The 14,106-nt window shown below is 57.4% G+C and overlaps 1 protein-coding gene and 1 non-coding gene across 2 annotated transcripts; both read left to right on the top strand.

Annotated features, from left to right (window-relative positions):
* The first annotated feature begins 4,076 nt into the window (after positions 1-4,076).
* HSPB1 (heat shock protein family B (small) member 1) lies at positions 4,077-5,725 on the top strand. The gene is made up of 3 exons (XM_059895927.1): positions 4,077-4,564; positions 5,248-5,311; positions 5,402-5,725. Exons 1-3 carry the CDS (start codon positions 4,213-4,215, stop codon positions 5,589-5,591), a joined length of 606 nt encoding a protein of 201 aa, XP_059751910.1. The 5' UTR covers positions 4,077-4,212; the 3' UTR covers positions 5,592-5,725.
* Positions 5,726-11,491: 5,766 nt separating this feature from the next.
* On the top strand, positions 11,492-11,564 carry TRNAG-GCC (transfer RNA glycine (anticodon GCC)). Its single transcript has one exon. It is a non-coding gene; the product is annotated as a tRNA-Gly (tRNA).
* Positions 11,565-14,106: the final 2,542 nt, after the last annotated feature.

Below are 14,106 nucleotides of genomic sequence, written 5' to 3' on the forward strand. Positions count from 1 at the left end.
GGGGACGGGCCCCTCTGATTAAGGAATCCCTGCAGTGTCCCCCTGCTCCCCAACCCCTTGGCTTCTGGGAAATCCCTGCGGGTGGAGTTGTCCTCTTAATCCCAGAAAAACTACCCCTGGGAGCTCAGTACCCTAGAGGAAGGGTGCCTGGTCAGGGCTGGAAGTGAACCCAGAGATGGCTGGCCCAACCCTCCCTGTCCCACAGCTAACCCTGGGCTGCACACCTCACCCTGGGCCTGCAAGCCACAGCCCACGGCCCTCCCTGGACTGCCTGGGAAGTGCCCCCTGCCGGATAGACAGGCAGGAGGCCTGGGTCCCAATCCCTCCATCCTTCACCAGCTTTGTGACCTTGGGGCAGTTGTGACTCTCAGGTTTTCTCATCTCCAGAATGGGACTCTGATAAGATACTTGAACGTGCTATAAAGCACATACAACCAGGTAATTCTCGTTAATCTAAGTCTCAATATCCAAAATTAAAGGCCCTGTTTCCTTAATAACAATGAACACTTCTGAGCACCAGGCACTTCACGGGAGTTATCGTGTTATAGATTCACCGCAGCCCTGCAAGCTGGGTGTGTTATTAGCTATGTCTTGCAGATGGGGATGTGCCAGCTCAGAGAGGTCACCAGGCCCGTGAACGGCAGCAGGTTCAAGCCCAGCCTGTCTGACCCCAAAACCCAGTTTCTCCTCCACCCCTACCCCCTCTTACTACCATCCAGAGCTACCCAGGTCCCCTCCCTTGTGATTGGCAGCTCTGATCTGAGAGTCCCTCGAGAAGTGACCCATTGAAGATGGATGTGGGGAATTCCCTGGCAGTCCAGTGGTTAGGACTCCACACTTCTGTTGTAGCAAAAATAGAAATGAGACTTTTCTGATAAACAGGAAAATAAGGAAACAATGAACAGGCTGGGGAAACAACATAAACAGACCTGAAAGTGTTAAGCAATCTTGGTTATTCTTTAGTTGTTACTACTAACAAACACTTGTAGCTAGACTTGTCCTTCACAAAGATGATTATTACTCTCTGACTCCATACAAATTACCCTTTGCAACTGGCATTTCTTCTCCCCCTACACTCCCCTGTAGCACTCTTCATTTCAGAAAGGTCATGGGCCCATAACTTCAGGGACATCAGACCCGGTTGCTGAGCCACCTGATGCCAACTTTGGCCATGAATTTGCAGAAGAAAAGAAATGCAAGGCCTCCACTACTTTTGATCCTTATCATATACCCCGGACTGCGAGCCCCACATATAAAATCTTCTCCGATTCCCCAAGGAGGGGGCCCAGTTCTTGAGGCGTTAGCCTACTGTGTCTTCCCTTTGCCTGGCAAAGAAAATAAAAAGCCTCTCTATTTCTTATCTTCCATTTCTCTGTCTCCGTATTTTTATCCAGCATCGGTGCACAGGGAGCCAGATTTGGCCACACTTTCACTGCAGAGGGCCCGGGGTTCAATCCCTGGTTGGGGAACTAAGATCCCACGAGCCCCCAGGCGTGGTCAAAAAAAAAAAAAAAAAAAAAAGATGGATGTGAATTCTCAGTTCTGCTGCCTCCACCTCCATGGGCTGGGTGCTGGCGGTGGAGCCCTGGGTTGCACAGCTTCCCCTATAGCCGGGGTAGCAGGGATGGATCCTCCCCACCTTGGTTTCAGGCAAAATGAAGGGAGCTCTGAAGGGAGCTTCTGTCTACAAGGTGCTGACGGCCAGGCAGGCAGCCCCCACCCAGAGCATGGCTGGGTCACAATTGAAGGCACCTATGATTATGTCTGACAGCTCCCGCTAGGGTGGGGCACTTGGGCTCCAGTCTGGGCCAAGGTGGGCAGGCAGGGACGGATGAGGGCCCTCCCTGGCTCCTGACCTCACCCTGACTTTAAGAGCTGGGGATAGGTGGGGTTGGGAGTGCCAGGGCGTGAAGGCCTGGGGCTTCCTGAAGCTGAGACCCTTGGGGGGGCGGCGAGTAGCTCCCCATGGAGACTGGGCTCCTGACGTGATCCAGCAAGAGGGGCGGGGCAGAGGGCAGGCATCCTGTCTGCCTCCTCTCCTTGGCCCATGAGAGCTCCAGGTGCTTAGATGCCTTTCCAGAGGTGACCTCAGATTTGTGGCCCAACCCCAGCTCCTTCCCGATGGGGAGCAGGTGGGTAAGAAAGAAAGACATCTAGGAGTGCTCTCTCCTGAAGAGGAAATCGAGGCTCAGAGAGGGCATGAGACTTGTTGCTACCCCAGCTCATTTTTTTTTTTTAATTAATTAATTTATTTATTTTTGGCTGCGTTGGGTCTTTGTTGCTGTGCACGGGCTTTCTCTAGTTGCGGCGAGTGGGGGCTACCCTTCCTTGTGGTGCGCGGGCTTCTCACTGCAGTGGCTTCTCTTGCTGCGGAGCATGGGCTCCAGGCGCGCAGTCTTCAGTAGTTGCAGCACGTGGGCTCAGTAGCTGTGGCTCGTGGGCTCAGTGGTCGTGGCTCGCGGGCTCTAGAGCGCAGGCTCAGTAGTTGTGGCGCACGGGCTTAGTTGTTCCATGGCACGTGGGATCTTCCAGGACCAGGGATCAAACCCGTGTCCCCTGCATTGGCAGGTGGATTCTTAACCACTGCGCCACCAGGGAAGCCCTACCTCAGCTCATTGAGGCGACTGGACTGGAGTCTGGCTTTCAGCCCCTCAGGTGTCCTGGGCGGGGCAGGGCCAATCCTGCGTGGAACTGGCAGGAGTACAGCCTCAGCCCAGCCCCAGGAGAGGCGCAGCAAACAGAGTGGGTCTTGGAAGCAGAGGAAGTAAGGGACTCCAAGGTGGGAGCCCCATGAGGGTAAGAGCCCTGAGCACTAGAGAGGCTCGGAGCCTCTAGCCTTACTCTGCTAGTGTTTTACAGGGGGCCGTAGGCCAGTCACCTAATCTCTCTGAACCTCAGTTTCCCCATCTAGAAAGGAGGGATAACAAGACAGAAGTGAGGAGAAGGGAGGCTGGACTGGGGTCATGCCAATGAAGGCAGGAGAGAGAGGGAACGTTAGGATTATGGCAGGACCCTAGGGGCAGCAGCCTCTGCCCAGAGGTGGGAGCGGGGGCGTGGATCCCATAGGTGGTCAGATAGGAGGCGGGGCAGGCCTCAGGCTTCAAGCAAGTTTGAAGGAGCTGTACTACCTGGAGCCCTCTCTCCCTTTGTGCTGTGGGAATATTAAACAAAAGGGGCTTTGAGATCATAATCTGCAAAGAGGAAAAGGAGGGGCCTTGGCCCAAATCACACAAAAAATCAGTGGCAAAACCCCGATGAGATTCAAGGCTGCTGTATTTCAAGTTCCCTGTCCAGGGCTCCTCAAGAAAAATAGATATAATGGGGAGCTTTGACAGTAACCTTTCTCCTGACCCCCCTCAGCACGGGGCCTCAGGGTTTGTGATCTGGGTCTGCCCCACTGGGAAGTCAAGGGGAAAACGGCCAAACCTACACACGCCACCGCCTCTGCAACAGGGAGACATACACGCTCTCCTGCCTCCCCCCTCTTTCCACTCCAAGGAGCTAATAATAACAATAATTCATTATCATGTACCAGGCCCTGGACTAAAATGTTTACTTTCATTAAGTGGCTGAATCCTCACACCAACCCAGTGATGGAAGCATTTTCATCATCATCATCATCATCATCATCCCCATTTCCCCGATGGGGAAACTGAGACACAAAGACTCTCATTTGCACAAGTTCATCCAGTGAGTGGCAGGACCTGCATGTGAACTCAGGCGGTCTGGCTCCCGAGCCCACACTCCTAACCACGCTGCTTCTTAAGACATTATTTCACACACACCCTGGGGTCCAAATCCCGGCTCTGCCAATCCCTAGGTGTGTGGCCTGGGACAAGCAGCCTGACCTCTCTCTCGGCTTTACCCTCCTGGACTGTCCACAGATCGCGGCCTAGCGCTTTAGCACCCAGGCCTGCGAGCGTCCGGCAGTGGGCACTGCACCAGCACCGGGGCTCCAGTCATTTGTTTTCTAAAGCAAGAGAAGGTTCCAGATGTGGGTAGGGCCTTCCTCGCCCCGCCCCGCGCCCCGGTATGCAGTGGGGGGAATGCAGGGGGAGGGGCTGCTCCGGCCCGTCACTGCCATTAATAGCGACCTGAAACACGCCTGCTAAAAATACCCGGCTGGAGGCCCATAAAAGCGCTGCTGGGGCGGGGGCCCGACACTTCTCGCATTACTCCGAGCCTCAGCCGGACGCGCGCAGACCAGCCAGCATGGCCGAGCGCCGAGTGCCCTTCTCGCTCCTGCGGGGCCCCAGCTGGGACCCTTTCCGCGATTGGTACCCGGCCCACAGCCGCCTCTTCGACCAGGCCTTCGGGCTGCCCCGGCTGCCCGAGGAGTGGTCGCAGTGGCTGAGCCACAGCGGATGGCCGGGCTACGTGCGCCCGCTGTCCGCCGCCGCGATCGAGGGTCCCTCCTACAGCCGCGCGCTCAGCCGGCAGCTCAGCAGCGGCTTCTCGGAGATCCAGCAGACTGCCGACCGCTGGCGCGTGTCCCTGGACGTCAACCACTTCGCCCCCGAGGAGCTGACGGTCAAGACCAAGGACGGCGTGGTGGAGATCACTGGTGAGACCCCCCCGGGGACTGGGGGCGCCGGCCCCCGGCCTCTCGCCGGTCCTGGGGAGGAGCCCTGGGCAGGGACCTGGGTTGAAATGCGGGGCGGGGGGCGGCGGGGGGGGGCTGGAAAGTGAAAACTTAGCCAAGGACCCGGGGGCAGAGCCGGGGGAACGGGGCGGGCCTCCTTGCCCTGCCCCTGGCCTGTATCCACTTCTCTGGAGTTGGGGGGTGCTGGTAGCTCCTAATGGATCTTTTAGCCCTAAAAAGTCTCCGCTAAGGGAAGAAACGCCCCCTTCCAGCGGAGACCCCCACGGCCCAGCCCCACCCCCAAGGGACCAGGTCTCCCCGCGCCCACCCGCGCCTACCCACCCCGGCCTGCGGCTGGTATGAAGAGGGCGTCGCCGCCCGCCCCGCGCCGTCTCCGCCCATAGCCCGTGTCCGCGGAGGGGGCGTGTGCGCGTGCCCGGCGCTGCGGCCCCCCTCACCGCTCCCAAAGCCCCTGAACCGAACTTTCCAGAAGCTTCTGAGATCCCGGGACAGCCTGGGGCACCCAAATCCCTTAGTCAGTCTTGCCTGCCCTGAGTCCTGGCCGCCAGGTGGGACGCGTTTGGATGTGCGCCAGCTGGAGAGGCCGCCCCTCCCTGCCTCCTCTGACCTCCTTACCCCCGCCCCTCCACTCCCCTCTCCCTCAGGCAAGCACGAAGAGCGACAGGACGAGCACGGCTACATTTCCCGGTGCTTCACTCGAAAATACACGTGAGTTCTGGCTCCAGAGCTGGGGGGGCTGGAGGAGGGTGCAGGGACACACAGGTGTGTAATGCTTCTCCTCCCTTTCTGCGTGTCCAGGCTGCCCCCCGGTGTGGACCCCACCCAGGTCTCCTCCTCCCTGTCCCCCGAGGGCACGCTCACCGTGGAGGCCCCGTTGCCCAAGCCAGCCACCCAGTCGGCAGAGATCACCATCCCTGTAACCTTCGAGGCGCGGGCCCAGCTTGGGGGCCCAGAAGCTGGGAAGTCTGAACAGCCTGGAAACAAATAAAGGCCCTAGCCCAGTTGCCCACCCCACAGTAGCCATCACTGACCATCCCCATGCACCAAACCTCTGTACTCTTTTGATATCTTTACCTTCTGTTTTTCTCAAAGTTCAAAACAACTGCCTGCCCCTGCCTCGGACCCTGGTGTGTTTGTGGAGACATAGGGGTTGTGGGTGGTTCACACGCTCATCACCTTTGCTGAGGGCCTGCTGTGTGCCAAGGCCCACGCTGGGCCCTGTGGGTACAGTGGTGTCCATCACAGGGCACAGCCCTGCCCTCCAGTCCCTTGTTTATTAAGAGAGAAACAGTCATTGTTTACGGCAATTAAAACCACCCCCAGGGCTGGGCTTCCCTGGTGCCGCAATGGTTAAGAATCCACCTGCCAATGCAGGAGACACGGGTTCGAGCCCTGGTCTGGGAAGATCCCACATGCCGCGGAGCAACTAAGCTCGTGCGCCACAACTACTGAGCCTGCACTGTAGAACCTGCTCGCCACAACTAGAGAAAAGCCCGCACATCAAAGACCCGATGCAGCCAAAAATAAATAAATAAATAAATAAATTCATGAAGAAAAAACCAAACCCAGGGCTAGGTGTGGGATCAGGGGAAACCAGGATATGCACCTGGCCCAGGCTTAGGCACTCAGGAACACCTGGGCAGGGGGGAGGTGAGGGGGGGACAGGGCAGGGTCTGGGGAGGGGAGCTTCCTGGGAGCTCAGAGTTCCTTCCTGCCCTCATCATAACTTCATTAATCCTGGGGAAGAGGGGCAGGACCAGGTAGATGGTATGGGGGGGGGTGTGGCCACCCCAGATGGCATTCTGAGGGGAGATTGGCCTCATCAAAGGACCTTTCCCGCCAGGCCAGGCCAGGCCGTGCAGGTAGCAGGGGGCCTGGGCCCTCAGGCCTGAGGGTGCCCTGCAGAGAGCGAGGGCAGGTGCGGCCTAGGTTTTGGTGGAAGAGAGGCAAAGACCTGCCAGGGGAAGCAGTGGCTGCAGGAGGGCCTGCCTTGACTGTCCCCGGCAGGAACACCCACACCTACCTCGGCCTTTGTCCTTGTCCTCCCCCCACCCTCTTCCCTGCCCGAGGAGGGTTCGGGGCGACCTAGGGGAGGGAGAACGTAGATGGGGGCTTTGGAGCCCAGTCTGAAAGTAGATGGGGGATTTTGAGACCCCACATTCTCTCCACCAGCAAGGTCCCAGAGCGGGGGGCTATGGCCAGACGCTTCTGGGTGCACAGCCCTACTTTGTCATTCTGGGTGCACAGCCCTACTTTGTCAGGGTCCCTGAGAGGAGCAGCACCCGCAGGGAGGGGCCTGGGGCACCCACACACCACCTCTCACGCCGTCCAACTTCTCAGTTTCTCCTCCCTGGTGTGGGCTCCCTGTTGGGACACCACGATCTGGAGCAGGCGTAAAGCCAAAGGGGGTCCCAGCCCTCGAGGGCCCCGCCGAAACTGGAAGGAGGCCAAGAGGGAAATAAACACCTGGAACAAGGACGGTTCTGGCCCAGCTGGCAGCACAGGTCCGGGCCTGTCAGCCAGGACACCGCCCAGTCTACCCACCCTCCCACCCGGTTTCCTGAGCTCTGATCGCCTAAACCTTCCACCCTCTCCCCGAGACGCACCCCCCCCCCACGTCTCAGATGTCTCCTGGACGCCTCCACGCTCCCGTGGCCACGACCCAGAGTCAGCCTGTCCAGTTCTCACCCTCGCTCTGCTGGCCAGTGCCCTTGTGGCTGGCAACAGGGTGGCCCTGACCTCCACGGGGGTGGCCGGGTGCCCCTATCTGGTCGGAGAGAGTGATTGCAAGGTTGCCGGGCTGCCAGCTCCTCCACTGGTGCCCTGGACGTGTGGGAGAGCTAGTTCCAAGCCTCTGACCAGGTAATCCTCACATCAGCCCCGAGAAGAGGTGCAGTTACTGCTGCTTGACAACTGGGCAGTGAGCCTCAAAGAAGTGAAGAGACTTGCCCAGGTTCACACAGCTCGTCCTGGAGGGGGCAGAGGGCCATCTGCGTCGCCCCAGACACGGGAGGTCAGATTAACTCAGACACAAGGCTGGCGGGGGCGGGGGGGCGCTCCACAGCTGGAAGTGCTGCCGCATAAGGCTCCGTGGGGCCTCAGGAGGAGAAGGACAGCGATGCAGCTGAGCCTGGGGGCCTGGGCCACTCGAGGGGGCGAGGCTGCAAAATGGCCCGGAGAGAGCTGCCGGGTCTCAGGCCCGGAGTCCAGGGCCATGGCCTGGGGTAGGCAGGGGTCAGCGCCTGGGTGCTGTCGGTGCTATAGGAATGGAATATAGGTCCGGGGGCTCAGGCCATCACTGGGGTCACAGCTGGGGCACGAGGGAGGTAGGAAGTGAAGAATTCAGTCCCTGCAAAGGAAACAGGCCGCAGTCTCCGTGGGAAACCAAAGTAGGAGGTGAGGAAGCTGAGGCAGATGCCCTATAGGCGGCCTGGGCCACACAGTGGGGGGCGGGGCAGAGGCAGGAGGGGAGCCTGGGGCTGGGCTGGCCCTACGCCCAGAGCTCATCTCAGAGGACGTGGGATCTGGGCAGCACCTCTGGGCGGAGTGGTGGGTGGGGCAGGCTGGCTCAGGTCTGGGAGTCTCCACAGGGAGAGGCCGGTTCTGAGTATTGAGATGCCTGGTGAGTCGCTGCCCTACTGCTGTCCCCGGCCTCGCCAAGCCTTTCCCTGATTTTCAGTGGGTCCCTCTCTAAACGCCTCTGATGACATTCAGGTCTGCAGACTCAGACACTGGCCTTGGTTCAGTGAACGCTAGCATCTGGGTCCCTCTGCTCAGCCGACGGGTGCCTGAGGGGCAGTGCCCCCTGCTCCAGGCCAGTGACAAAGGCACCCTCAAGGACCTCAAATCCCTGTGGCTGCGGCTTACCTCTCACCAGCTCCAGCTCCCCTGGGGATCCGTGGGGTGCACAAGCCGCTCTCAGTTCCAGGCCGATCCCTGGGTCTCTCCTTTTCTCTCTCCCTCCCAGTTATGAAATCTGCCCTCCCTGTTGGCTCCTTCTCTGGGCCCAGCACCCAGCCCATAGGTCCAAGTCCCTGCTTGAGCTCAAGGGGGCAAGCGGAGGACACAGCCCAGTGACGAGCAGCATTCTACCATTAGAGAGGGCCCAGGACAGCCTGCGGAGTCTCAGTGGAGTGGGAAAGAGGGATTTCCAGAAGTGACCCTTGTGTGACAGGCAAGGGGGAGTTGCATGGGTGAGGCTGGAAGGCTGGTGCGGTCAGGCTGGAGGAGGGGCTGCAAGCAGAGAGGGCAAGTGAAGGAGGTGCGGGGGCCCCATCTTGGAGGGCATCGAAGGCCACGCTAAGTGCAGGCTAAGCAAAGGGTTTAAGCATCCCTGCTTTAGAAACAGGGTTCCAGACCTTAGAGGAGAGTGGTTGGGAGGGGCAGCCATGAGGCGGGGGCAGTGTGCTGCTGAGACGTAGTGGGCATGGGTCCTGCCAGGGAGAGGGGGATCGCACGCCAGGATGTGGCAGCAGCAGGCTCTGCAGTGTGGGGTGACACACTGGATGTCGGGGTGCTGGGGGGTGGGGGAAGGAGGGGACCTCTAAAGTCCTGAGCTCGCTGCCTGGGGCTTGCTGACTTCGCAGTCTCTGTAAGGTCAAGCAGCCACCAGACCTTGGCTGCTGGGGGAGTGAACTGTTTCCAGCTGCCCTCATCTTCCCTGCTACTGAATCAACCTAGGGTTTGCCAGGGAGACTGCTCTGTGGAGAGGGTGGGGTGGGGAATAAAAGCTGCCCAGAGAATGGCTGCAGAGGACCCCAGTGCTGGATCCAAAGGGTACGGCCAGAGCACCTTTGTGATGGGGGAGGGGCAACCAAGCGAAGGAAGAAGAGGAGGGTAGGGTTGGACTGGAGCCCCCGCCCAGGGTTGACCAGGAGGTTGACCATTAGAGACCCCAGACCCCTGGCCGGCTGGCAGCCACACAAGCCCTACGTGCCCTGGCAGAGCCCAGGGCAGGGCAGAGATCAGCCTGGAGGGGTTTCTATCTGCTGGCCTTACCCCGGACCCCCTGCACCTCTACACAACACCCAATCCCCACATGCACACAGTGGCACCTGGGGGTTTGGGACAGCCCTGCAGCCAGGACTTGGCACCGGGTCCAGACGTGCACAGCAGTGACTGAGCTCCACCTCAGGACCAAAGCAGGGAAGGAGGATGCAGCATGGGTGAGGGCAGCTGGGCGAGCCTGGGCTGGTCTTAGCCAGAGTCTGCCACTGGGCCCTGCAGCTCAGACCCTGATGAAATGGGGGCTAAGCCCTGCCCTCAGGCTGCTGTCCTAGGGAAGTGGGCCCTGGGAATGTGTGCCCCCCCCACCCCAAAGTGTGTACTGTCTGTCCATCTACCATGCCCCTGTGTTCCAGCCCTAAAGAGCACAGGAGCCTGGGGGCGGGAATTACTCCATCCCTGGCAAAGATCCTCTTAGTCAAGGGCTCTGGGTCCTCCCCTCCCTCCTCCACCTGCCCAGGTGACTTTGACTTCATTATATGCATCTAACTCTGCCTCCTAATTATGAACCATATTCTCATGGGCCTCTGATGAGACAGCTCTGCCAACAGCTAGTTGTGCAGGGAAAGCTGGAAGCATGAAAAATACCAGGAATCCCAGGCCTGGCTAAGAAGGGACGGCTCCAGATCAATAACAAAATCTCTGGATGGTCTCGGGTAGGAGCGTGGAAGGCGGAAGAGCCTCACTGGCCAGTCGGCCACTTCCATCTCTTCTGAAGGGCAGACTGAGGGCAAGGGAAAGTCAAGTACCCAGACAGGGCTCCCAGCTTGCAGCCCAGGGGGAAAAGGTAATGTGCGGGGACCGTGGGGAAAACTGACCTGCCCTAGGAGAGGTCCCTGCAGTTTAACAACCCCCTCCTACCCTTCCTTCCAGCCTTGCACGCCGACCAGCTTGGAACACCTCCCTGCCCAGCCTAGGTGGCAACGGTTGGGTCAAGATGCAGCACTGGTGATCCAGGGGCTGTCTCAGTGGAAGGAAGTCTACCCTCACCCCCATCTCGGGGCTGAACAGGGCAGAGCCTGCCAGGAAGGTTTAAAGAATAGATAGGGGTTGGGACTTACCTGGTGGCGCAGTGCTTAAGAACCCGCCTGCCAATGCAGGGGACACAGGTTCGAGCCCTGGTCCAGGAAGATCCCACATGCCGCGGAGCAACTAAGCCTGTGAGCCACAACTACTGAGCCCGCACTCTAGAGCCCGCGAGCCACAACTACTGAAGCCCATGTGCGTAGAGCCCGTGCTCCGCAACAAAGAGAGCCACTGCAATGAGAAGCCTGTGCACCGCAAGGAAGAGTAGTTCCCGCTCGCCACAACTAGAGAAAGCCCACACGCAGCAATGAAGACCCAACGCAGCCATAAATAAATTTATAAAAAAAAAAAAAAAAAAGAATAGATAGGGATGCAGGAGCAGCTCTGCGTTCAGGAAAAAGCACTGGGCTAAGGCCAGCTCTAGGTTTGCGCCAGCTCTGTCCCTTTTGGAGGCATGGCCTGGGGTCCAGCCCCGCTCTGGGCTCAGTTTCCATTCTGAGGGGTCTGGGTGGCCCCTGAGGCCCCTCCTGCCTTGATTGTCTGTCAGTGTTGTCAGCTCTGTGCAGACCAGAAATCAAGGGGGAATCGCCAAGACTGGCAGCTACCCAGGGTACCCTAAAAATAATAGGAAGGCCAAAGTCCCAGAGGTGCCCAAGGGTATAAGCCAACTTTCTGCAGGACCAACAAGGGCCTGGCATGAGGAAGGCCTTCAGTCTTGGCTCTGACCCCAGGGCAGGTCTGGACAACCCTTTTCTTCCCATGTCATTCCCCCCTCATCAAGATGAGTTCATGAAAGTCCTTTCGAAAGTTCCTTACCAAAAACAAAACAAAACAAACAAACAAACAAAAACTGCAAATTCCCTGGTGGTCTGGTGGTTAGGACTCCGCACTGCCACTGCTGGGGGCCCAGGTTTGATCCCTGGTCGGGGAACTAAGATCCCACAAGTCCCAAAGCACAGCCAAAAAAAAAGTCCTTTAGGGATAGCTGTTTTCAGGCTGGGGAGACAATGGGACAGCGCAGGACAGGGGGATTGAGAATTTAGGTGAATGGATGACCAGAGCGGACCCAGCCCTCCCCCGCCCCAGCCCCTTCTGAACTCCCATCCTCCTTGCTGGGTCTCCCTGTCCCTCTCTGATCTGGCATCTCCCTTACTTCGCCCCACTCCCTCACATCACTGCACCCCTCCCAACACCAAGCCCCTTCTCCCACGCTGAAACCCCCTCCTTTCTGGGAGTTCTCCCATCTTCGCTGAACCTCCAAATCCATCACTGCATCTTCTCACTTCACCAAGCCCCCCTCCCTTTTGGGAGCCCCTCCCCTACCTCTCTCTGGGCCCTGGTGGCTGAGCTATCCTTGCACAATGCCCTTGGTGGCCCTGTTGATGATCCCGAAAACCCCCTTCTCCAGGACTTACCAGCCGGAAAGCCTTGACCCCTAGGAGTGGTCCCACGGGCCAATCCCTCAGCAGGGGTCATGGAGCCCCAAGGCTCTGCATGGGAGGAAGAATGGCTCTGGAGGAGCCCCACCAAGCAGGCAGCAGGCCCCGCCAGCTCAGGCCTCAGACTGTACGACTCCAGAAAGGAAGTCTTGACCCCACCTGTAAGGAGGATGGAGCAGGGCCAAGGTAAGTCCCGAGGCACCCCCTCTAGGACACCCTGTTGCCGGGCCTCCCCATCCTCTCTCCTTTCCCTGAGGCCCAGATAGGACAGTAAGTGAGTGCCCCCTGGTGCTCTCCCAGAGACACCTAGATACCTGACACCACCCACCCCAGAAACTTTGGGAATCTCTGCCCAGGTTCTGGGTCCTGCCAGGCCCAGAGCAGAAATGGGGGCAGAAAATCCGAGTCTTGGAAAACACTGACGCCCCCTAGCCCTGCACCTACCATACCTTTGGTCATACTCTCTGCTCTGGGCCTCAGTCGCTGAATGCCCTCAAGCCTCCCGGAAGTTCCCTCATGGAGGACCCAGCTCACTTTCTCAGTCTGCCTTTGCAGGGTCTGGGAGCCAAGGCCTGGAGCCCAGGGGGTGAGGGAGACCTGCCACACCCTCTGCGCCTTTGCTGCATAGGTGTGCTGTTACTAATCACACTGGCGTATACTGGGCACCTGCTAGCTGCCAATCACTCCTTAGCTTATTGAATCCTCACAGCAACCCCATGCCACTGAGAGGCAGCAGAGGATTACAGCTGTGCTTGTGGCCACTGGTCAAACTGCCTGGGTTCAAATCCCCACTGGGGCACTTACTAGCTGTGGGACCATGGGCAAGTTACTAAGTCTGTTTTTTCCTCTGCAAAATGAAGCTGATCATATGAACTAATACATGTGAAGCCTTTATTTTTCAAGTAAGAAAGAAACACTCATGGGAATTAATTATGGGAAGATAACTTTGATCTTATTAAGATAATAATATGGAGATCACCCTAATTAGAGAGTGAAATCACTGGTGACCTTCCCAAAGTTGAGGGAGGAATTCCCTAGTGCTCCAGTGGGTTAGGACTGCACGCTTCCACTGTAGAGGGAAAGGGCTGGGGAACTAAGATCCCACACGCTGTGGGGCGTGGCCAAAAAAAAAGGTTGAGGGAAATAAGAGGAAATGGTAACGGTTCTTTCAGTTTTGTTACAAAAGGGAAGGAAATGGGACTTGAGCTTTAGAAAATAAGTGTAGAGATTTCCTTTCAAGACTAAAGACAGTTAATGAGTTTAAATGATGTGAAGATGGATGGAGAGAAGCAATGGAGAAGTTGATAATGGAGATTTAATTTATAATCAGGAATATAAAGTTCTGAGAAAGATAGATAAGAACAGACTGTTAGGGAATTCCCTGGCGGTCCAGTGGTTAGGACTCCACGCTCCCACTGCAGGAGGCACGGGCTCAATCCCTAGTTGGGGAACTAAGAGCCCGCATGCCACACAGCACAGCCAGAAAAAAAAAAAGACTTAAAAATTTTAAAAAAAGAAAGAAAAGAAAACGGAGTTAGAGTGGATGTGGCCATTCAGTATTGACGAGAAGAAAAGGAGTGTTAAAAAACAAAATTCAGCTGAGTAAATTTGAAGCTCTAGCTGGCTGTAGTCAATTATTCATGAAATTGGGCAGCCTCGCATCTAGGATAGAAAGGAGCTCCCATAAGTAAAGACTTGGAGCAGTGTCTGGGGCACCCAGGAAGCATCCAGTCAATGTAGGCATCTTTATGAGGTAGTCTGTAATATTCTCATTTTACGGATATGCAAACTGACCTCTGAAGGACGAAGGAACTTGAGAAGTTATGCCTCACAACTAGCACAGGATGGGGTGAGAATTCAAATCCTAAACTCTTAAGCTTTCTACCACTGTGAGCCCTTCATTTGGAAAATGACACACGTTTCTGAGTGACGGAAATCTCACTTTTCTGAACAGTAGCCACACTGAAGTTGGTCTTCAATTCCTAAATCCAGGTTTGACTGTGCCTTGGGCAACCCATCTCCCCTCCCGGCCTC

This window comes from Balaenoptera ricei, chromosome 15 (assembly GCF_028023285.1).
Source record: "Balaenoptera ricei isolate mBalRic1 chromosome 15, mBalRic1.hap2, whole genome shotgun sequence".
Classification (NCBI taxonomy): Eukaryota; Metazoa; Chordata; class Mammalia; order Artiodactyla; family Balaenopteridae; genus Balaenoptera; species Balaenoptera ricei.